The sequence below is a fragment of the Lontra canadensis genome, unplaced genomic scaffold (assembly GCF_010015895.1).
Source record: "Lontra canadensis isolate GAN:19392208 unplaced genomic scaffold, GSC_riverotter_1.0 scaffold66, whole genome shotgun sequence".
Taxonomy (NCBI): domain Eukaryota; kingdom Metazoa; phylum Chordata; class Mammalia; order Carnivora; family Mustelidae; genus Lontra; species Lontra canadensis.
The window spans coordinates 10,215,572-10,238,463 of NW_022631060.1; the positions used below are offsets into that span (position 1 = coordinate 10,215,572).

General features: G+C 62.8%; 1 protein-coding gene across 7 annotated transcripts; it reads left to right on the forward strand.

Moving 5' to 3' along the window:
* The first annotated feature begins 6,892 nt into the window (after positions 1-6,892).
* IGF2 (insulin like growth factor 2) lies at positions 6,893-21,964 on the forward strand. Of its 7 annotated transcripts, none has more exons than XM_032879761.1 (5): positions 13,105-13,332; positions 14,235-14,381; positions 19,026-19,188; positions 20,998-21,158; positions 21,318-21,964. In XM_032879761.1, the coding sequence occupies exons 2-5, from the start codon at positions 14,238-14,240 to the stop codon at positions 21,555-21,557; spliced, it is 708 nt and encodes a 235-aa protein (XP_032735652.1). In that variant the 5' UTR covers positions 13,105-13,332; positions 14,235-14,237; the 3' UTR covers positions 21,558-21,964. The 7 variants fall into 7 exon arrangements, with proteins under 7 accessions (XP_032735654.1, XP_032735652.1, XP_032735659.1 ...); XM_032879768.1 differs by lacking the exon at positions 13,105-13,332 and adding an exon at positions 13,360-13,693; XM_032879762.1 differs by lacking the exon at positions 13,105-13,332 and adding an exon at positions 13,671-13,693 and having other exon boundaries at positions 21,007-21,158.
* Positions 21,965-22,892: the final 928 nt, after the last annotated feature.

Genomic DNA, 22,892 nt, shown 5'->3' on the forward strand with positions numbered 1-22,892 from the left:
CCTGACCCCCCCAGCCCTCCCTGGCCCTCTCTGACCCTCCCTGACCCTCCCTGACCCTCTCTAGCCCTCCCTGACCCTCCCTGACCCCCCCAGCACTCCCTGGCCCTCCCTGACCCTCCCTGACCACCCCCGACGCTCCCTGGCCCTTCCTGATCCTTCTTGACTCTCCCTGACCCTCCCTGACCCCCCATGACCCTCCCTGACACTCCCTGATCTTCCCTAATACCTCGGCCCTTCATGACCTTCCTTCATCCTCTGTAACTCTCTCCACACCTCCCTGACCCTCTGTGAGCCTCCGTAGCCCTCCCTCCCTGGCCCTCCATGCCTTCTGTAAACTTCCTCGACCCTCACTGACCCTCCCTGACTCTCCCCAGCCCTCCCTGGCTCACCCTGACCCTCCTGGGCCCTTCTTGACCTCCACCCCCATGGCCATGCCTGACCCTCTTTAGCCCTCCATGGCCCTCTGTAACCCTCCTTGACCCTCCGTGGCCCTTCCTGATCCTTTGTAACCCTCCCTGGCCCTCACTGATGTTCCCTGACCCTCCCTCACCCGCCCTGGCCCACCCTGACCCTCCCTTACCCTCCCTCGCCCTCCTTCACTCTCCTTGGCCCACCCTGGCCCTCCACGGTGCTCTCATAGGTCTGACACGCTCAACCCGTCAAGGAGATCTTTAAGGGGCAGGGATGGGAAAAGGGCAGAAAGGCCCTCTCCAGGCTTAGAGGATGATTGGGTCCTTGGTTGCCCATGGAGGTGCTTTCTGGACCCTGGCCCAGCTGTGGGGAAAGGAAGTGGCAGAGAGGCTGACTCTGGAAGAAGGAAGAGTTGGCTGAGAAACACCTCAGTTCTAGCCACACACGGTCAGAGTCAGAAGAGAAAGTAGGCTGGGAGGCTTCCTGGAGGAGGTGTCTTTTGCCCCTACACAGGCATCTCAACCTTGAGGACAGACCCATGTCAGGCTGTTGTTGCAGCTGGGACAAACCTAGCCCAGGGATGCCTGTGGGTCGGCTGCAGCCGGTGCTACCCTCCCGGAGCCGCAGTGGCAGCTGTATTCACACAGATGCCCCCCACGACCCTCCTCGTGGTTGGACATGGGCTGCTCCTGCCCAAAAAGAAGGGACAGGCTGAGGTCTGAAGGACATGATGGGCAGAGCCCTGTGAGCGCCTCCCCTCCCTCAGGCCTCAGCATATGGGGCCCGCCAGAGTGCCCACCCAGGCCAGTGTCTCACTGAAGCAGGGGAGCTGGGCGGCCAGGCGGGCAGGGGCGTAAGTCCTCCCTCTGCTCTGGGAAAGCTACTGAAGCTCTCTGGGGCTCAGTTTCTTCATCTCTCAGAGGGACACCAGAGGAGACTGTGTCCGCCTTGGCTGCTGAGAAGGCCCAGCGTGGCATGCCATATGCCACTGTCACCCCAGGAAGCCCCGTCCCCAGTGGGCCAGGCATGTGGGTGAGGGGTTGCGGAAGGCCAAGGCCAGGCTTCAGGCTCGGTGATCTCTCCTGACTCTGCTGCTTGCTTCCTGCGTCCGACAAGCTGCTTCCCTCTCTGGGGCTCGGTGGCGCAGGGACAGCCCCGTGGGTCTGGTAGCCCGCCCAGGATTGTGGGCAAGAGGAAGCAGATGCAGTCCCCACCGTGTGGCCCATGGGTGTGTTGGGGGGCGGGCCTTGCCAGGAGGATCCAGCTCCCCAAGGGAGGAGCCTCAGGGCTGGGGTCCTGGAGGCCCCCACGGAAAGGAGGCCAGGAACAGGGCAGATACCAGGACCAGCCGGGCCCGAGACTGTGCCACTGGCCACGCAGGCTGCCCTGCGCTACGGCCCCAAGAAAAAATGTGCTAGTGCCATCGGCCAGGGGAGTCGGGGGCAGACACACACCTCACATCAGGAGAGTAGAATAGTGAGTGTTTGTTACCATTCACTCTGTGCCACACTGACTCCAGGCTCCTTTGTCCTGGCACGAGGGACTCATGAGATCAGGGGAGGCAGACGCCCAGGGGCAACCTCCATGGGCAGAACCAGATTGCGAGCCGGGCCAGCCTCCAGGCCTCCTCCTGCCCACCCCTCCCATGCCCTCCATCACGCCTGGCTCCCCTGGGCCCTAGTGATGCTGCCTGGAGGCCTTCCAGCCTGCGTGCAGCCCCAGCAGTCTCCCTAGGAGGTCGGAAGACCTGTTGCACAGATGCGGGCAGTCGAGGGCATCTGATGGTGCCCGCCTTCTGAGACAAAGCCTCACTCGTTCAGGACGGGGTTGTCTCCAGGCCTGGGCTTGGGAAAGTGACCCTGTTTTTACCCAGGCGTCCCTATTAGGATTGAAGGGAAACTAGGCTTTCTGAGGTTGTGGCTGCACATCCACTAGTGGCCACAAGGTGTCGGGCTCGGGTCAGAGTTGGAAAACCCTGCTCAGCCGGTGGGCTTGGAGAACAAAATTCAGCCCACCCTGGGAAGGGGGTGGACCCCTAGTCCAGCCTAGGGAAGGGGTCCTAGCATTAACTTTCTTCCTGGGGACTCCCAGTTATAGATCTGATTTTATTCAGATACAAATATAATACCGGCTCCTCTAACTTTCAGAACACACAACAATGTTTCTGGAAGGTGTCCCAGGTTGCTCATATGGTTTTGGGCATCTGCCATGCCACATCTGCTAGTGTCAGGGAGTCCCCCAAGGGGGGAATTCCCTTAGACCTCCCTCCACCACCTGTTCTGTAATGCCAGGATGGAGGCAGATAGAAGACTCTGATCTGAGCACACAAAGGTGTAGAGCCCACCTGTACGCTGATGCTGTAGGGGGGCCGCGTTCTATAGAGACAAACATCCTTTTGCCCCCTCAGCCCTCTCCCCAGAGTGCAAGTTGTAATAAGACACCTGGACTCTTCCTCTGTAATTCTAGAAGTGACCACCAGGTGTCAGCATGAGGCCATGCAAGCCACCAAGCAGCAGAAACTCCACACTTGGGATTTCTGCAGGTGCCCCAGAAGTCTCCTGAATAAATGAAGTTCTGGCCAGAACCCCAGGACGGGATGATCTTCTTCCAGGCAGTGGGGCAAAGGGGTTTTAGTTATGAGGTGTCCCCGCAAGCTTGGGGGAGCGGTTTAAATACCCAGGGAGATTTAGTTCAATCAGGCTCTCCAAATTTGTCCCTTTTGTGTTCCTTCCCACTTCCTGTATCCCTTATTGGCCACGTGCTTTCCCTCCACCATGGAAAAGAAATGGAATGCAGGGATGTGGGTCCCAGCCCTCACACCCACCTCCCTGACCCAGTGCCTCTAGTCCAGCCTCAGTGATGCCATGGCTTAGCTAGTCTTCCATGGGCCCTCCCCGCCCTGACCTTTATCCTCTGCTCCCCTCCCCTTGCTTAAGCACTCTGGGTTCAAAGATTCTGGTGGGTTAAAATCGTCCTGCTTGATTCCCTTTGGGGCCAGGTCTGGGATGGGAATCCAGATTAGGGCAGAACTCGGGTTCAAGACACTGTTTGGGGTCTGGAAGCTTCCATATTTCCAGGAAGTGATCTGGGGGTTTGAAAGTCTACTTCCTTTTCAGCCCCTTATCTGCCCACCTTCTCAGTTTGGTGGGCCTCCAGTGGTAGCCTCATGTCTGGTCTGGGGTCAGCCCTTACACTCTCCCTAGCTCCACTTGTGGCTTGGCAAGTCCCCGCTAAGTCTTCCCATAAGGACCTGGCAGTAGCTCCTTGGAAAATCTGGGTATCTTGCAGCAGACACCAGGGGACAACACAGGATGCAAAGCCTTCAAGCCACTGAGCCCACAGCAGAGTAAGAATCAGCATGATCAGGTGACTGCTATACCCCAAGAACTGTGAACTGCTTCACACTGACTCCCTTCTATGTGTCCCAGACCTGGCTCAGGGCCCTTTAGCATTGCTGCACCCCTCCCCATCCAAGAACCCAGGAAGGCGTCCCACCTGCCTTCTTCCATAGGGTGGTGTGGTTGCAGAGCATCTGCATCCTTTGGGACACACCTGCCAGATCTGAGTCCCCCCTCAAGTCTCTCCTCCCACCACAAGTCCTGTCCTCCCTACCGTTTGCCCCATCCCTCCAGCTAAGGAAAGGAATTCAGGTGAGAGCTTGAGAGAGAAAAGGACAGTGAGAGTCAAACACTAGCATGTGCCAGTTAGCTGGGTAAACTGGGGTGCAGGGTGCTGGGGGGATGTGGGACTGGTGGCCTGCTCAGAAGTGCACATGTCTTTGCTTCTCAGTGAGTCTTTGCTCTGCTGCCTGCTCTCCCTGCAAGCTTGGAGAAGGGGTTTAAATCCCCGGTGAGATTTAGTCCAGTCAGGCAGCACATCTGCCTGGGGCCTCCCCCAGCTGCTGATGGCTCTGAGGCTGTGCCTTGATTGAAGTTTCATCCAGGCTCAAAGGCTGTGAACCCAACATCCCACCCTCAGTATCTATGAGCAGGACTGGTGCTCAGAGCTGCCACCTGCCACCACACTTGTGGTCCGGGGGCCCTATCGCTTAGGGGGCCCTAAGCGATTGGTGAAGGGAGGAAACTCCTAGATGAGGCCCCTAACCCTGAAGGAAAAAATTACGTGAAGGTGCTGCACTGCAGCTGCCTGGGAAGCACCTAAAAAGAGTTTTTTCTGATTAATCTCGAACCCTGCTTCTTTCTGCATATGGCCCGTCGCCATTTTACCCGTGCCACGCCCACCGGCATACCAGGGTGTCAAGTGACTGCCAAGTGTCAATCTCAGGAGGCCCCACCCCCTCCCCACCCTTCCACATAGTCCCACCTCCTGGGTGAGTGCTTCCGGTCTGTGTCCCCGCCCACACACGCCTCTCCGTGGGGTCAGGGGGCGGGCCAAGTCCCCACCCCCTTGTGCGCTGTGCCCTGGCGTGAGAAGGTGCCCCAGCCAGCTGCCCATTGGCCCCAGCACCACCGAGTTGGCGCAAGGCTACCCAGTTTGGAGGGGCTTGAGGAAAGCCGTGGAGGGGACGAGGAGGTGAGGGGCAAAACTAATTTCAGTTGGCATTTGAGCAGGTGCTGTGCTCAGCGGAGGAGAGCCTCTCCCGCTTCTAGGGGCTATTATAATGCACACTCTAAAAGTGCCCTTCGTCATCTCTCCAGCCTCAGCCTCGTCCCCCTCCTCCTCCACGTCAACCCGGCTGGAGGGTCTGGGCGCCGCAGCCAGAGGGTCCTCTACTTTGGCGGCGACTGCTAATACTGGCCCGGCCAGCGGATCACCCACCGGGCAGCTTCAGCAGAGAGGCCTGGGCACCAGGGACTCCCCGGTCCTCTTTATCCACCGCCCGGGGACTTCGGGGACTACGCAGCGACTAGAGTACAGGTGACTGGACTCCCCTCCCTCTTGCTGCAGCCTCTGTGCGAGAAACACTGCATGCTGTGTTGAGGTGTATGTGGGCTGGGGGCTTGGGGCAGCTAACAGGATCCCCGCTTCTGCATGAGGGACGGAACCTCTGCCGTCAGAGGGAAGGCCTGGGCCAGCTACCTAAGAGTGGCCTCAACTTTGGAGGAGACAGGGAAGATGAGTGGCGAGGGGGGTCTTCTACAGGGCTGCACAGAGCCACAGAGGCTTTTGTAGGGAAAATGGGTTTTCCTTCACTAATCTGCCAGACTGAGTGGGAGGGGCAGGGGTGGAGGGCAGGGCTGCCCTTCTCAGCAGGAGTGAACAGCTGTTTCTGCAAATGTAAAAGGCAGGGTTTGTGTGTGTGTGTGTGTGTGTGTGTGTGTGTGTGTGTGAAGCTGTTGCTCTCCCTGCCCCCCAATCCCAACCAGAGACAAACAGGAGACTGGTGCACAGGGCCCAGGGGCCTGAGATTTTGGAGCAGGCTTTTTTTTTTATATATACCATTTTAAAAGTCAAGCTTCCCCATCTCCCCACTCCCTACACCTCCCAACCATAACCAAAGAATCCCACTAAGTAATTGGAAAGGAGAGGAAAGAGGAGGACAATGAAGGGCCATAAGCCTTGGTACCCCCACAGCAGGACTGAAAGGGTAAAGCTCCTCTCTCCCTGAAGGCCTGCCCGGTTCTCCTGGGGCCTCTCCAGCCCCCTCAACTGAGTGCTGGGGCGAGTTTCTGGAAACCCCAGTTTCCCAGGGGTGTGCTTAATTCTGCACATGAAGCTTCTCTCCCCTCCCCCGGGGGGTCCCAGACTTCTCCATACAGCTGCCGTGGTGTTTGTGGGACAGGTTCCATTTCCCCAGAGAAGCCCAGTGTCCCACCCCAACGCTTCCAACCACCCAGCTGACTTCTGCATACAGAACTGTGTCCTTTGGTTTGTGCCTGGCCCCCCTCCTTGCTTCCACCCAAGGGGGGGGTGTTAGAGTGTGGGGGTGTCCTAACGTGTGCTGTGATCCCCCAAGACAGGCCCTTTGTGCGTGGCCCCCACCCCATGTCCAGGCAGGAGTCCACACCAGCAGGGCAGGGGCAGCCCACACAACAGAAGGGTCTCCTGCCTCTTCATGGACAGGCCCCTTGGCTGGCTTGGCTGCCGGGAAGCCCAGCTCTAGGCCACCTGTGGGCCCCATTCCCCCTTCCCCGGTCCCTTGAAAAGGGGGAGCTAGGCAGCCAGGGGGACAAGAAGGGGAGCTGCCACCCAAAACCCTGGCAAGGTGACCCGAGGCTTCCCCACTGAACAGCCAGGGGACACGGAAGAAGGGGCTGGTGCTCGGGCTTGGGGGTTTGTTTTAAGGGCGCATCTCAGGAACACCTGTGTGTGTTTTCCCCAGGGGCCGAAGAGTCACTGCGGGGCTCCCAGAGGAGGAAGTGGCCCCCCAGCCCCAAGGCCCCACATCTCATCCCGCAGAGCCCCCGGCCCAGCCTGCCTCCCAGCCGGAGCTGCAGCCGCTGCAGCTGGAGCCGCAGGCGGCCAGAGCCACCAGAGAACCCAGCCCGGAGCCGCGCTGCTGCGGCCTGTGGCCCAGGCGTTCCCGGCCGGCTCAGAACTGAGGCAGGCGGCCAGCCCCAGCCCCGCAGAGGTGAGTGTCTTCGGATTCCCAGCACAGAGCCCAGGTGGCCCCCCGCTCAGCTCCCCAGTGTCAGCTCCCGGCAGAGGCCTCCTGTCCTTAGGTTCACGGAGCGACACCCCCTCCGCCCCACAAGGCCCAGGGAAGCTGGGTTTTATTCCGAGTCACACCGCGGGCATCTGTGATTCAGGGCTCTGCTTCACGCTGGGCGTCTGTCCCTCGGTCGCTCAGGTGTGGGCACAGCTGCTCCTGGTGGTCGGCTCCTCCGGGGGTCCTTGGAGGGGAGCTCCTGGCTGAGGAAGGGCAGGGGGAGGGGAGGGGGCAGCCGTGGGAGAAGTGGGGGGGGCGCGAGGACAAGGTGGGAACGGAATTGGAGGAAGGAGAAGCAAAGCAGGCGGGAGGGGGGAGAACTCATCAGTGGGGGGAAGCAGGAGACCCCAGGCAAGCTGGCTTCAGCGGTGGCGCCCAAGACCCAGGTCCTCCCTGCCCTGGGATGCCCGGCTGTGGGGTCTCACACCGGTGGCTTGACCTCTCTGTCCCCATTTGTCAAAGTGGGTGGCAGTTGCAGACCTCCTGGCTATTCAGTTGGGAAGAGAAAGGGAGGTCGTGCCCCCCGGGGCGGGCGGCAGAAGCACTTAGGAGTGCGGCGGCCACACGAGCAGGGAGCCCCCGGTGTCATGACTCCATTGTGCTCCGGGAGCAGAGCGGCTTCCTGTGTGTGTGAGTTGGGGGTGGGGGGACAACTAGAAAGGCCCTGGGGCCAGAGAGCCTGGGACACTTCTGGAGCAAATTCTCGGTGCTGGTGGTCACGGCGGTTCACGGACAAGGTACTGGGTGGGGGCACAGGCTAAGCTGCCCTGGAGGGGGGCTCTGCTCCAGGGTCCTGGGCAGCTTTGGAAGTGGGGGCGGCGTGGGTCTGTGTCCTTGCGCTGGACCCAAAAGTGACTGGGGCCACCCTTCTGAGCCGCCAGGGAGGGACCCAGTAGGTAACCCCCTTCTAGGGTGGTTGGCCCATCAGAGAGAGGCCAAGAAGGTTCTTTTAAAGATGTCTTTATTTCTGACACTACAGAAAATAGTACAATGGTGCCTTGCCTGGGTCCTTCCCCAGCACGCCTGCCCAGCCCCCTCCCCTGCAGCCCCCACCAGACCCCTACCTACTTTCGGCTTTTGATTTACGGATCAGTGGCTGTGCTGCCTTGTGCCTTGGGTGGCTTGTGCCGTCGTTGGGTCCTGGTGGTTACGGCTGGGTCTCCGGGTCCCTCACTTCCAGCCGGGGCTGACGCTGAGCCGGACTCCCTCCTGGAGCCCAGTGTTTGGTCTGCACCTCAGGGGCCGGTGCCCTGCGGTGGGCTAGGGAGGGGCGCTCAGGGACCCTTGGAGAATGGAGCAGAGTTTGCAAAATGCTGGGCTTGGTCCCAGGGAGCGGGGAGCGGCCAGCCCGGAGCCAGAGCTGTGGGAGGAAACCGTGAAGGAGAAAGGCCGCCTGCTGGGAGCAGGGGAGCGAGGGAGCCGGGAAGCAGGCTGGAGAGCAGCCGCAGGCCTGGGGCGTAGGGGCCAGGCTCTTAGGGTGAGTCCGAATTTGGGGGGGACGATTATTCTCGGTGGAGCATGGGTTGGCGGTCTGCGGGGGAGGCTGGTGGTGCCGCCCGGGCTGGAGCAGGATGGGGGGGGGCGCGGGCGCTCGGGCTGGAAGTTCTACCAGGCAGGCTCCGGGCAGGAGAGACCCCAGTCCCACAGTACTCGGGCAACTGAAGTTCCCTTCCTACTGTGGAGGGCCGGAAGTCGGGGAGAGCCTGACGCTGGTCCTGGCTGGGGGCAGCCAGTGCCTTTTTTGAGCCCTACGGTGACCCGGATCTGCCCTTGCCAAGCCTGCCCCTTTAGCCACACGTTTGACTAAATAAGGCGAGGGTTCAGCAGGCAGCCCCGCGGGGGAGGGGGAGGGAGCACAAGCATGTGCCCCCCCCTCCTCGCCCCAGCCTGGCACCCCAGGGTGGCCTTAGCCTTCTTACCTCCTAGGTCCAGGCAGAGGCTGGAAGGGCTCATCTCCAAGCACCGGCCAGGGGCTTCTCCAGGACAGGCGCCTGTATGGGCGGAAAGCAGGGGAGGGACCCGTTGAGAGACCGCTGGTGCTTTTGTCCCCCCACCAGTGCACCCCTAACCAAGGGGAAAGCCTATGCTTTGAAAAGGGGTTCTTACCTCAGCATCCCCCCTCCCCAGTCCCAGGCTGGGAAGCAGGCCTGGAGGAAAGGTGGGGAGCCCAAAACAAAGCCCCAGGGAGCCCTGTGCTTGTCCAGAAGCAGAGGCCCTCCGGAGGCTTTGGAAGCTGCTTTGGGCTCCCAGAGACGCAGTTCCTCACCCCCAAATTCACAGGTCTCCACGCAGTGGGGAGCGACTTCAGGGCACTCAGGGCTTCTCTGCTGGAGGCCCTGTCCTCACCCCCCTCTGTCCCCAGGCACACCCGCACAGGCCTGAAAGCCAGGGACACAGAGAGGCTACGAAGCTGGTGGAGAGGGGAGGGGGCGGTGATGGGTGGGGGGAGACAGGCCAGATGTTCTTGGAATGGGACACGGGGTGATTGATGCGGACTGGAATTTGAAGGGGGGACATTCTCCACGTGCCTGGGGCTCTGGGTGGAAAATGGGCTGTTTTTCATGGGGGGGGGGTCTCCCTGTCTTGCCAAAATAGTGTGAAGGGCTGCCTCAGCCCTGACTGGGTCCCCACACCTGTCCAATGGCATTAACTCCTGCCTTCCCAGAATGTCAGGCTTTGAGCAATCCCCTTGTAACTGGGGTCCTTCTGTGGGGTGACAGTGGGGACAAGCGATGCCCGCTGTAGTGGCCCGGGGATTTCCACCATTCCTCTGTCCCCCAGCAATGCCTTCTTCCTGGTAGCTCCGTACCCCTCAGAGGGCCCCCCCCCAGGGTCGCTGCCCCCCACCTCAAGAGCGCTCGGTTCGGAGGCGGTGGCCGCGTTCCTGCCCAGAAGCGCCTTGCGCCTGCGTCGGCTTCAGTGCCGGCTTGTGAGCAACTGGGCTTTCGCGGCGGGAGAGTGAGGCTTCGCGTGCACACTCTCTTTGAGAAAACGAAAGGAGACCCCGGGCGCCCCGGCCGCCGCGCAGGGCGGCCCCCAGTCCTCCCCCATGTCTCTCCTCTTCTTCCCCATTCCCTCCCCTCCTTCGTGTTACCCAAGCAAAACCGGTTTCGCCCCTGCGTGGGGCACCGGTTAAGGCCCGAAGGGCGCTCGCGGAGCGTCTGGGCGCGCGGGGGTGGCCGTCTGGGGTGCTCCCCGGCCCCCAAGCCGAGCCGGGGACGAGCCTGCCCGCGGCGGCCGCCCGGCCGCGGCTTCGCCTAGGCTCGCAGCGCGGGAGCGCGTGGGGCGCGGCGGCGGCGGGGAGCGCGGGGCCGTCCTCGGAGGCGGCGGAGCAGGGAGCCGGGAGCCCCGGGAGCGCCGGGGCGCCGCGCCCAAGTCTCTCCCTCGCGGCTCCCGGGTTCCTCCCTCCCTCCGCACGCCTGCTCGGCCCCAGCTGCCGCCGCACGCGCGCTCACGGCGGCCAGAAGGCCAGAGAAAGAGCGGCGACATTCCTTCCGGGGCGCGCGCCCAGGGAGCCCGGCGCTACCTGCCCGCGCCCCGAGTCCCCCGGGGAGGGCGCCACTGCTCCGCGCGCGAGACCCCAGGCGCTGGGGAGCGGCGGCGGCGGCGCGTCCCCAGCCCCGGGAGCCCCGCCACTCCCGCGCAGCCCTCCGCCTCCAGGGGTCCCAGCCTGGCCGGCGACCTCCCTGCTCCCACCCAACGCGGGCGGTACTTTTCCGGGGATCCTCCGAATCTAAGGCTTGCTCCCAGGTCCTCCAGACACATCCAGCATTTCCCCAGACCACAAGAATTTTCTTGGACATCCGTTTCCGGGGACCTCGAGAGACGCAAGCCCCTGCTGGTTTCCCCAGATTCACCTAGTGGCCCGGGTCCCCAGACTCATTGGGCATTTTCTCCCAGGCTCTCAACTGCCGCATGTACCCCGGACTTGCACGCCGCCCAGCCGGTGTCCTCTACAGCTGCAGCGTTAAGCCCGGGTCCTGTGGCCACGCTGACCGATCTGCCTGGTTCCCCAGAGGCGGACGGGGTTTTCCTGGCACTTGGGTGCCCTCCCCAAAGCAAGTGGGGCTTTTTCCCTGAGCCTCCATAATTTTGAACAGGAACTGCAGAGTCTCCCGGGCAAGACTCCTTGTCCCTGCTCTGCTCCCCTGCTGGGAAGCTCTGTTCTGGCCCACCGCAGTTTAGGACACTGTCTGCCGGGGCTCCACAAATTACCGACACCAGCCCGAGGGGTCCCTAAATTTTACGCAAAGACTCCCAGTTCCCCCAGCACACGAAGCAATTTCCCCAAAACCCTCAGAGCCTGAACGTGGCTTCCTATTCCTTCACCGAAGTTGAGGCATTGCGCCCAGCGCACACCAGGCCCCTGTCTGAACCCTAAATGGCCTGAGCTCTGGTTTCCTGACTTCCACAAAGTAGAGAGGATGATTTCTGAACCCCAGATTTCATTGAGCAATATTTGTGTGTTGGGGGAGCATGACCATTCGGGCGCTCTCCTTAAGAGGACTCTCCAAGCTTCCCGCCACCAGTCAGGTCCCAGACGGGTTAGACACTGTCACCGCCGAGCCCCGGAAAGCACACGGGGCGATCATTGAGTTGGGCGTCCTTGTGGCCCCGTGGGTTGGGCAGATTCTCCTGGGTCGCACCACGCAGGAAACAAACCCTTGCACAAAGCCTACGTATGTCTCCCTACACCAGGCTCTGCTGGGTGTCCCCAGTAACCCGATATTCAGAACATGTTCTCTTTACCATAACATTTTGAGTATTAAAACGTTCCCTGTGTCTCACTGGCTTACTGACAAAAATCCGGATTTTCTGAAATTCAGGCAGTGATCTCAAGCCCCAGGATGACACTGGACCCTTTTCCTGATCCCTTCTATTTGAACATGCTGAGCTCTCTCCAGTACACGCGTTGCCCTCCAAGCCCGAAAACACGGTCAGTACTACACTCGGGTCACAGAAAGGCACTGATCTCTTGGACTCCAGACCGTTCTGCACACCCGCAAAGTCACCCAAAATGTAAGCAACATTTCCTGGGTCTCACACACACTACAAGCTCCCTGCAGATCACCAGAGACCCTGATTCTCCAGGCCTCACGACCTATGAACTCTTAATCCTTTTCCCCTAAAACTTAGAGACTGACCCCCAATTTTCCCGAGGACTCTGAACAACTTCCCTGGACCCCCAGATTAAAAAATTAGTTTCCTGGGACCTCCAAATTGAGGCATGTCTCCCAGTCCTCCAAATAAATTGGGACTTCCCCCACCGCCACAAAACAACTTTTTTTGAACATAGATTTTTGGACCCCCTGATTTTGTGACCCTTGCTCCCCAAGTCTCCTCAAATTTAGGTAACTTTGCATACCCCTCCCACATGATAATGTCCAGGGATCAAAAAATATCCTAGAAACCCTAGGTCTTATGGGCCTGTGTCCTATAAGCTTCCTGGCTATTACCCTGGGTTCCTGAGGTTTCGACATCTGCCTCCATTAGATGATTCCCATGGATCCCCAAAACTGGGGACATGTTTTGCTAGGGTTTCCCAAATGCAGACAGTGACCAAGCAGACAGGATATTTTTTCCTGCTCACCAAAAACAAACCAATTGAAACCAGTTAAAAATTAAAGTATAAGCAGACATGGATTTTTCTGCATTTCCCAAATGTGCTGATCACACCCCAGGTTCCCCCCAAGTTTAGACAGTGTTTCTTGAGTTTCGAAAGGACACTGGGAATTGGCCCCAGAGCCACATGTAAGGAGGTTACTCCCTTGGCCGCACAGCTTTCAGGTCACTAGTTTTGTATTTCTAAATTGTGGAAGTCAGTCTTTACTTCCCTCCACCACACTGGAATTTCGCCTAGGTCCCCAGAATGGGTTCAGTGTTTCTCTTCCCCCAATTTCAGATAATGTGTCTCTGAGTGTCCCCCCTCCACTTTTTTCATGCTGAGAATTTTCCCGAGTCACCCCAAACCTATCTTCCACAAATCGGTCTGGGGTTCTCCCTCAGCTTGGTGACCAAGAGGCTGGGTCCCCCTTATTTTAGAATTGGATTTCTTGTTCCCTCCCCCACACCCTTTGCACTGAGCAATGTCCCCTGGTCCTCCAAAGTTGGACCCTGGATCCTGAGTCTCAAATATAGTCACTGATTACAGTTCCCCACACCAACGGGGCCTCCCTCGGGTCTCCTGCGTCGGGACACTCGTGCTTTGAGCCGCAAACCAGACAGAGCTCTGACTTGCGTCCCCCATATCTGGGCATTGTTCCCGGCCAGCCGGCAGTTCTCTGCACTTTTTCCAACCCGGCGAGCGGAGGGTACTGATTTCAGCCTCTGTTCCTCTCCTGCGAAGGCCCCCCAAACTCCTCGGATTTGGGAAATTTCTCTATTTCCCCAGCACACTTGGCCCGGCAACGTGTCCGCCAGGACGTGGGCAGTGCTGCTCCCGCGTCCAGGAAAACGACTGGGCATTGCCCCCAGTTTCCCCCAAATTTGGGCATTGTCCCCGGGTCTTCCAACGGACTGGGCGTTGCCCCCGGACACTGGGGACTGCCCCCGGGGTCCCGCTCACCTCCAGCAGCGTCCACCGTCGCCGCACAGCTCTCGCTCGCTGCCTCGGCTCCTCGCGCGCCCGCGGACGCAGCTTCCCGCCTCCCGCCTCCAGCCTCCAGCTTTGCGGTGAGCTCCCCGCCGCCTCCGCGGCCCCGGCCAGCTTCCTGGTCCGCCCCACCACAGTCCCGCCGGGGCTGGCGCCCGCCTCGGGCAGCCGCCGGGGACACCAGGACGGGGCGCGGAAGCCTGCTGAGGGCTTGCGGCTCGGCGGCCGCGCTCTCCGGGACCCGGCGCCCCGAAACCTGCGCCGCTTTCGTTTGCTCTTTCAAAGATCACAGTCGTGAGGAAGGCGCCTCGGTGGCCCCAAAGCGGGGAGGGCCGGGCGCTGGGTCGGAGGGACGCCGAGGAGAGGCGCACCCCGTTCGGGCGGCGCAGCGCCTCCAAGTCCGCGGGTCAAGGGACTTGGGGAGGCGCGCGCCGAGCGCGGGCGCAGTGATTGATGGCGGAGAGAGGGGGCGAGCCTGCACGGGCTTCCGCCGGCGGCGGCCCCTTCCCCTCGGAGAGGCGCGGGTGGCCCCGGCGCCGAGGGCCGGGCGGGGCGCCGGGCCTTGTGCGTGGTTTTGACTTGGTAAAAGTCACGACTTCTTACGTCGTCCAAACTCTCCAGGAGATGGTTTCCCCAGACCCCCAAATTATCGTGGTGGCCCCCGGGGCTGAACCCGACTCTACGGAAGTCCAACGCACTGAGGACGGGGGAATCATTATCCGGATATTTTGGGTGGGTCCCAAAGGCGAGCTGCTCACGCGAACCCCGGTGAGTTTGGTCACGCAGGTAGGATTTGAGCGCCGTTTCCCGCCCTGCTCTTCTCTCCCGGGCCAGGCGCAGCCTCGGCAGGCCCCACGGCTGGCCCCCGCTCGGACCTGGCCCGGCCGGCCCTCCCCGGGAACCGCACCTGGCAGCCGCCACCGCGGCTACACCCCGGCTCCCGCGCGGCACCGGGGGGCGCTCGGGCTCCGGCTGCCGCGACTTCAGGCGCCGCGCCTGCTCGGGCAGGTGGCGGCTGCGCGCCCTGCCCGCGCCCGGGAGTTCCTCCTTCCCCTACAGCTCCCCGCGGGACTCGGGGACCCCAGATCCGGCGCCGAACCACCTGCGCCCTCACTCTCGATCGGGCGCCCCCGCCGCGTAGTCCCCGGCCGGCGCTAGGGCCCGGGACACCGCCCACCTTTCTCGCTTCGCGCCCCTGGCGCGCGCAAGCCGAGAAACCCCCGGTTCCCGGGAACCCGAAAGGGGGTCCCAACACTTTAGAACGGAGACTCGGGATTTCTTGCGCGTTCGGCCGCTCCCCGCCCCCAACCCAATCTTGCCGCGAGCACCGCACAGCCCCCCCCCCGTCGCCCCCGGACCCGGGGCCCCCCAGCCCCTGGCCCCCCTCCCTGCTCGAGCTGCGGGGGCGGTCCGGAGGGCGGGGCCAGCGCCCGGAGGGCGCCCATTGGCGCGGGCGCGGGGCCAGCGGGGCCCGAGCGGGCGCCGCGCCGCGGGGTAGCGCGGCTATAAGAGCCGGGCGTTGGCGCCCGCAGTTCGCCTGCTCTCCGGCGGAGCTGCGTGAGGCCAGGCCGGCCCCCGGCCCCCCCCTTCCGGCCGCCCCCGCCTCCTGGCCCACGCCCGCCCGCGCTCGGCCCGCCAGCGCCTCCACCCGGCCGGCGGTCCCGCGTCGTCGCCGCCCGCCGCCACGCTGCTGACTCCCGCCTTGGGCGCCGTCGGCGGGGCCGCGCTCCGCCGGGCCTGCGGATCCCCGCCGCCTCCTCTTCCATCTACCTCAACGCCCTCCCCGCTTCGCCCGAGGAGGCGGTCCCCCCCGCAGGCAGTCCGGCTCGCAGGCCGCCGGCGTTGTCATCCCCCGCGCTGTCCCCAGCCCTCCCCGGCGCGCGGCCCTCCGCTCCCCTCCTCGCCGCGTCCCGAGCGGCTCGGCGCCGCCACCGCCACCGCCACCCCCCTCCCAGGGCCCGGGCTCGCGACGGCAGAGGGCTCCGTCGGCCCAATCCGAGCTGGGCGCCCGCGGCCCGGGACGCCCTCCACTCCGCCCCCCTCAGCACCTTCCCCGGCCCTCGACGTTGCGCGCTGCCCTCGCTTCTCTGTGCTCCCCCCGTCCCCTCTCCGGCCTCTGGTCCCGGCGCCCGCTCTCTCTTCTCCCGCAGCCTGCCCTTGGCTCCCTCCCGCCCCCCCCAGCTCCTCGCCTCCAGCTCCCTCCCCCTCCACGCCCGCCCTCTCGCCTCGCCGTCCCGAAGTGGATTAATTATACGCTTTCTGTTTCTCTGTGCGCTGTTCTCCCCCGCTGCGAGCCTGCCCGCCTCTCTCTGTCCTCTCTCCCTCTCGCCCTCTCTTTGGCCCCCCCCTTTCACGTTCTCTCTGTGTCTCCCACTATCTCTGCCCCCCTCTATCCTTGATACAACAGCTGACCTCATTTCCCGATACCCTTTCCCCCCCTAAAAGTACAACATCTGGCCCGCCCCAGCCCGCAGACAGCCCGCCCTCCCCAAACAATCAGACGAGTCCCCCCCCCAAAAAAAAAGCCATCCCCCCGTTCTGCCCCGTCGCACATTCGGCCCCCGCGACCCGGCCAGAGCGGCGCTGGCAGAGGAGTGTCCGGCAGGAGGGCCAACGCCCGCTGTTCGGTTTGCGATACGCAGCAGGGAGGTGGGCGGCAGCTGCGCCGGCTTCCAGGTAAGCGGCGTGCGGGGCGGCCGGGTGGGGAGAGGGGCCGGCGCAGGCCCAGGGTGGGGGGCAGTGGGTCCCGCTCCCCGTCGCCCAGCCCGCGCTCTCCCCTGAGCCGCCAAAGTGGAGGGGGGGGTGGGTGGGTAGGGGCTTCGGGAAGTGTAGGGGAGGTGTGAGCTGTCTGTAAAGGCGACTTCCTGGTCGGTTTGTGGGTGCAGGGGGGTGTTGCGGAGAGTCTGCGGTACGTTGCCGTGTGGGGGAGGGCCCTGTCCCCCAGAGTGTTGGGTAATGAGGAGGGGCGCAAGGCTCAGAAACCCACCCTGGTATGTTGACTCGGTGCCAGCAAGACTGAAGGAGGAAAACGGGGTGGGCGGGGCCAGGATGGAAGAGGGGGCGAGCTGGCGAAAGGCTCAGGCGAGGCGCCACATTTGCAGCTGGCCCCCCCATCCGCGCTCCCCCTTTCCCTGTCCCCAGCATTTCCACCCAAGAATCTGGGGAGAGGGGCTGGTTGGAAGCTCAGAAGGGCAGGAGTGTGCAGCCCCCAGAGAGTATGTGCCCCGGCCCAGTGGGCAGATGGAACTTTCCATACAAGGAGGTGTAAAGCAGCCCCCCTCCCTAATCTCCCCGCCCCCCCCCGACATTGCCTTGTGCCTAGATGGGCTGGGGGTGCAGGATGAGCCCCCACCCCCACCCCAGGGCACTTCGCGGAGGGATGGTCCAGGGCTAGCTGTTGGGGGTGCAGGAGGGATGGGACTGGCTGGGAGGACGAAGGGGGCGGGAGCAAAGGGGGCGGGGGGAGTGGTCAGCAGGGAGAGGGGTGGGGGGTAGGGTGGAGCCCAGGCGGGGAGGAGCCGGCTCAGACATAAAAGCCGGAGCACTGACCAGCCTGCAAACTGGACATTGGCTTCTCCTGTGAGGCAGCCTTCCAGCTTCCTCCTCCTCCTCCTCCTCCTCCTCCAGTCCCAGCAAGCCTCCTGTCCAGCTGCAGGTAACCAGGGCTGTTGAGCCGAGGACCCCTCTGCCCTCCGGCTCCGGCCTGCCCGCCTGCTGATGGCCCCTGGGCCTCAGCCCCTCCACTCCTCCTCCCTGCTTCTACCCTCCTCACCCCTACCGTCCCTCCTCCCGGGCTTGCTTACCTGGCCCATAGTTCTGCCTGCCTCGTGCCTCTCCTGCCTCTCTCCTGCCTCTCTCGTGGTCGGGCCTGGGCTCTCCGTGGGTGCTCTGGACCGACCCCGCACTGGAGTGGCCAGGCTTGCGGAAGGACGCAGCTGCCGCTCGGCCGGCGCCCAGTCGCTAGCTGGCCAAATTGTTCTTAGAATTTGGAAGGGGGCAGCAGTGGGGGCAGCCTGGGAGCCTGGCTGGGGCCAGGCCAGGGCAGGGGGAGGTGAGCAGGCTGGCACTCCAGGTCCTAATGGGGATCTGGCCACTGGTCTTCCCGAGTTTCAGCGGGATCGCACTCCCTCCTTATCCCCCTCCTCTCCTGCACGATTTAAGGCATCAGAAGCTCCCTGGGCCTAGCACGCCACAGCCAGGTACGGGCTGGGAAGGGCCGTGCTGCCGGGACCCCTGCGCCCACTGGTGTGGGGCCTGGGAAGGGCGCCTGTGGGCAGGCTGCCTGTCCCAGGGCATGGGTAGCATCAGGTGTGGGTGGCCTCAAAGGCTCTGGGCCGTGACTCTCGCCCCAGAAGGGGTTTGTACCTGGGCCAGTGGAGGGCAGGCTGGGGCCGCCTGCCTGGAGGTGGAGGCGTTTCCACTTTCCGGAGGGAGCAGGGGCCGCTAACTGAGTATCTGAGAGAGCCTGAGGTCCTTCCTGAGCCCCCAACCCTGAAAGGACCTGGTTAACCCTTGCCCGGGTCCTGCAGCTGCACAGCCCGGGGCAGGGGGTGTGTCCTTCCAGATTGGGCCCGGAGGACCTAGTGTCCAGCCTCCAGGTGGCCTGACCTGTTCCCTCTGGCTCCTAGGGTGGGGTTTGGTACCCCAGTGGGGAGAGGGTCTGGTGATCCCGAGGGACCTCGAGGCCCTGGGTGGTGTGATGCCAGCCCTGCAGTGGGGGCTTTTAGCCTTTGTTTTGGGGTGTCCAGGGCAGCCTGGAGGGGAGACTGAGCCATTTAGGAGAACAAGTCCCCTGGGAATGTGGTTGGCACCCAGGGTAACCAGGGATCCTTGACCTGAGGTTTGCTCAGCCACAGACTGGGAGGGTGGGGGAGGGGGGAGGGGTGGGACTGCACTCTCCCCACCCCCGCAGGACCCCCTGCTGCTTGTTGGGGGAGCGGCCCTCTGGGATGCACATGCTCTGTGGGGGGGTGGGGCTGTCTGCCATCTTGGCTGATGCTGGGAGGTCCAAGGAGTGGCCACTGCCCTGTGCTGGCCCCGCCCCCATGACTTCATAGGACAGAAGCCAGGTTCAGTGTCCAGCACTGGCCCCTGCAGCTCCGGGTGTGGCCGAGCCCCTGCCGTGATGACATAGGGAGGATCACCCCCACGTGAAATTGCTGGCCAGCACTTGGTGCCTATCAGAGATGGGCTTCACACACGTGCACTGGACCTTGGGGCTGCTGCGCACCCCGCCTTGGGCAGGGAGAGCACGTGTGATTTCTGTAATTAAAGCGGTCATGTTGAGGACCTAAGCCGAGCTAAATGGACCTGGGAATCACGAGATGGCTAGGCTGGTGTCTCCATGGGGGGGCGGCGGGAGGCAAGGGCAGGCAGGGCGGGTGGGCTCAGGCCTCTTCTCTCTGCCCCCAGATGCCGATGGGGGTCCCGATGGGGAAGTCGATGCTGGTGCTGCTGACCTTCTTGGCCTTGGCCTCGTGCTGCTTTGCTGCTTACCGCCCCAGTGAGACCCTGTGCGGCGGGGAGCTGGTGGACACCCTCCAGTTTGTCTGTGGGGACCGCGGCTTTTACTTCAGTAAGTAGCTCAGCGTGCGGTGGGGCAAGGGGGAGGGCACATACAGCAGGTGCTCCGTAAACGCTGGAGTCCTCCGCAGCATTTCCTAGATGCCCATGGACACCCTCCAGGATGCCTGGCGTGGGAGAGACCAGGCAGAGGGAAGCCACTGCTGAGGGTCGACCCCAAGCTCTCTTGCTCTGAGACTTCATGAGCCCAACTGCGTCCACATTTATTGGGCACCTGCTGTGTGCCTGGGTAGCGCTCATGTCCCCTGATTTTCCCGCAGCATGACTCAAAGTAGAACACTCTCCTCCCAGAAAGGGTGGTGTCTGCGTGGGGGGCCAGAGCCTGGCAGGGTGGGCTGGATGGGGTGGGGCAGGGGGCAGGCCCCAGCAGGGAGGAGGGCTTGCGGGCAGTGCCGTGAGCACTGAAGTCCCCCCTCCCCGACCTTTCCATGGTGCCTGACATTTTGACAGTGGGACTATCTGATTTAAAGTTAGATAAAATGAGACCAGTGAACACAGAAGCGTGTGTGGCATGTCCCACAGGCTGGGGGAGCTCAGCTCCCCCTGGGCACAAGGGGGAGGAGAGGAGAGCCTGCCCACGCAGTGGCACTGAGGGAAGGGACATGGACCTGAGGTCCGGACCACCATGTGTGGTGCCCGCCTGCTGGCCCAAGGGCTCTTGGGCTGTTCCTCCTGCTTCTCTCTTGATTTTCAACGGCCCCCCCCACCCCGCAGGCTTTCCCTGACGCCTCTGCTTCTCCTTGCCCGTCTCTCTGTGGGACCCCCGGTTGGAGGTGGCCCCTCCCTCAGGGGTGTGGGTCCTTGCCCTCGCCCCCCAGAAAGCTGGGCCTCCGTTTCTCATCTATAGGATGGGACGGGGGAGTGCTCATGCGGATAATGGGACCGACGCTGGGAACAGGCCCAGGCCGACCCTGAAGGTGGGGTGGGGGTGGGGCGTGTGACTGGGGTGAGTTGGTCAGACCCAGCCCTCCTCACGGGGCCTCCCCCCTGGAGTCTCTACTTACCCACAGATGCCAGCCTGGGGATCTCAGTGCTTCTCTCTGCAAAGTTCTCCTGCTCTCTCCTTGCCCGCCCTGGCCTCAGCTGTGCCCTTTCTCGCGCCTGCCTTGTTTGGGGGCAGGAGGGTCTGGTGCCCAGGGAGTGGGTCCCCTGCTGGGAGGGCCGGGCCTAGCCCCCGCCTGTGGGACCTCCTCCCCAGGGCGCCTGCCCTCCGACTCTTCCTCGCAGCCGACCTTGGAGCCTGAGCAGCGGAGGGACGGGGAGGACGGGAGGAAAGGAGGACGTGGTTTCATGTAGGTCCTCACTCCTCCCCTCCCGTCTTCCTCTTCTTCTCCCAAGCCTGCGGCGTCTCGGCGTCTCGAGGGCTGCGGGCCGCCCAGGCTCCTGCTCTGTTGGGGGGTGGCACTTGCGTCCCAGCCTGGCCTCCGAGACGGGACCCTGTGCCCCCCAGCATGGGGGCTGGACCCCTTGTGGGCGGCCCCCTGAGCCGGGCTCACACCGGCACATTTTCCCCGCCTCCCTGGGCAGTGGGACCAGGAGGTTGTGTCCACCTTCCACGCGAGCAGGGAGGCAGCAAGAGGCCAGGGGCTGGTCCTGGAGCACACGCATCCCCACTTCCACTCCTGTCCTTCCTGGGCACCCCGCCTGCCCGCTCGCTCCCCCTTCCTCCACGAGGCCGGCTGGCCGGCTGGTTCTCCTCCTCTCCTGCCCCCTCTCCGGGGTGGCCACCGGCCAGAGGCCAGCTCCGGGCGTGGGGACTGTGTGGGCCGGTGCTCAAGTGCAGCTCTCCTTCCCCCTGCGGGACTTCCAGGCAGGCCGGCAAGTCGCGTGAGCCGCCGCAGCAGCCGTGGCATTGTGGAAGAATGCTGTTTCCGCAGTTGTGACCTGGCCCTTCTGGAGACCTACTGTGCCACCCCCGCCAAGTCCGAGAGGGACGTGTCGACCCCTCCGACCGTGCTTCCGGTAAGAGGGGGCCCGGCCTCGGGGTGCAGGGTGTCTCCTTGGCGTTGGGGGACCAGGGCCCGCAGCGCGGCCGGTGGACACCCACCGGAGGGTGGGCGTTGAGCCCCATGGGGCCCCCCACAAGCTGTGCGCCCCCTGACTGGCCCCTTCCTCCTTCAGGACAACTTCCCCAGATACCCCGTGGGCAAGTTCTTCCAATATGACACCTGGAAGCAGTCCGCCCAACGACTGCGCAGGGGCCTGCCTGCCCTCCTGCGCGCCCGCCGGGGTCGCATGCTCGCCAAGGAGCTCGAGGCGTTCAGAGAGGCCAAGCGTCATCGTCCGCTGATCGCCCTGCCCACCCACGACCCCGCTGCCCACGGGGGCGCCTCTCCGGAGGCCTCCGGCAATCAGAAGTGAGCCAAAATGTCGCGTAATTCTGCAAGATGGCACCGTCCACCTAGTGCCCTCCTCCTGGCCAGGGGCCGTTCCACCAGGCCCCGCCTCTGACCCCTCTCGGGATCGCATTCCCTCTGCGGGCTCCCCCAGCCCCGGCCCCCGCGCCCCAACCTCCCCATGTCAGGCTCTTCTCTCCTTGGCCCTCTCCATCGGGCTGAGGAGACTCTAGCAACATCTCTAGAAATGTGCAAACTCAATTGGCTTTAAACATCCCCCCAAATTACCCCCAAATTATCCGCAAATTGTGTAACCGGAAAACCGAAACTACGAACCCCTAACTCTCCCTCCCTCGTACACACACGTTAGTCCCCTTAAAACGAATTGGCTTTTTAGAAACACCAGGAATGTTAATTAGCTTAAAAAAAAAACCCTAAAATTATCAATTGGCTACAAAAAAAAAAAAAAAAAATACCAGAACCGAATTGGCTTACAAACAATCGTGAAAGAATTAGGCCCCCCCCCTCCTTCTCTTCCCAGGGACCTTGAGTCAGATTGGCCGTGACTCAGGCATCCCCTCCAGGAGAAAGGAGGGGACCCCAGATCTGCAGGTGGGCACGTCCTGGTCCGCAGCTGGCTCCCGCCTCCTCAGGCCGAACTCCGGTCGCGCCGTGGGGAGAATTGGGCGTCCTCAAACCAGCAAAGCCCAGACTCGTTCCTCGCTCTGCTTCCCATCCCCAAAGTCACCATGGAGCTAGAGGGGGTTCCCGGGGAGACCGAAGGAGGGGAGAACAGAACATGAACGCCGAAATTTGTGAAAATCAACTTTATTGGCACAGATCCCCAGACACCCTAAAATCCATCCTCCAAAATCCACATGCCCTCAAATTTGACATCTTAATTTCCACCCTAAAAAACACCCACACCCGCAGGCACCCCTGCAGACATCCCTACACGCATGCACACACATGCACACACACACAACCTCACACACGCTCACGCATAGATGCACACACGCTCACATGCACACACGCACACACGCTTCCACACATATGCACACGCAAACCCTCACGCATGCACACATGAACGCAGATGGGTGAGCCCGGCACTGTGCAGTCTGTGTTCTGTCACAGACCTTTCTCTGACCTGCTCATTGGTGAGGTTTTCATGTCCTGTGCTCCCCTCCTGACTCCTGGGATATGCTCCTTGGGTGGGAGAGGGGCGGTCCATCTTCGGTGCGGGAAGTGGCATTTCCCACGGTCCCCGCGGGGTGAGCCGGTACCCCCAGGCCCCACCAGCATCTGTGCCCCCACCATCATGCAGAGCGAGGACTGGGTTTGGCCTGGCTAGAGGCGGCTG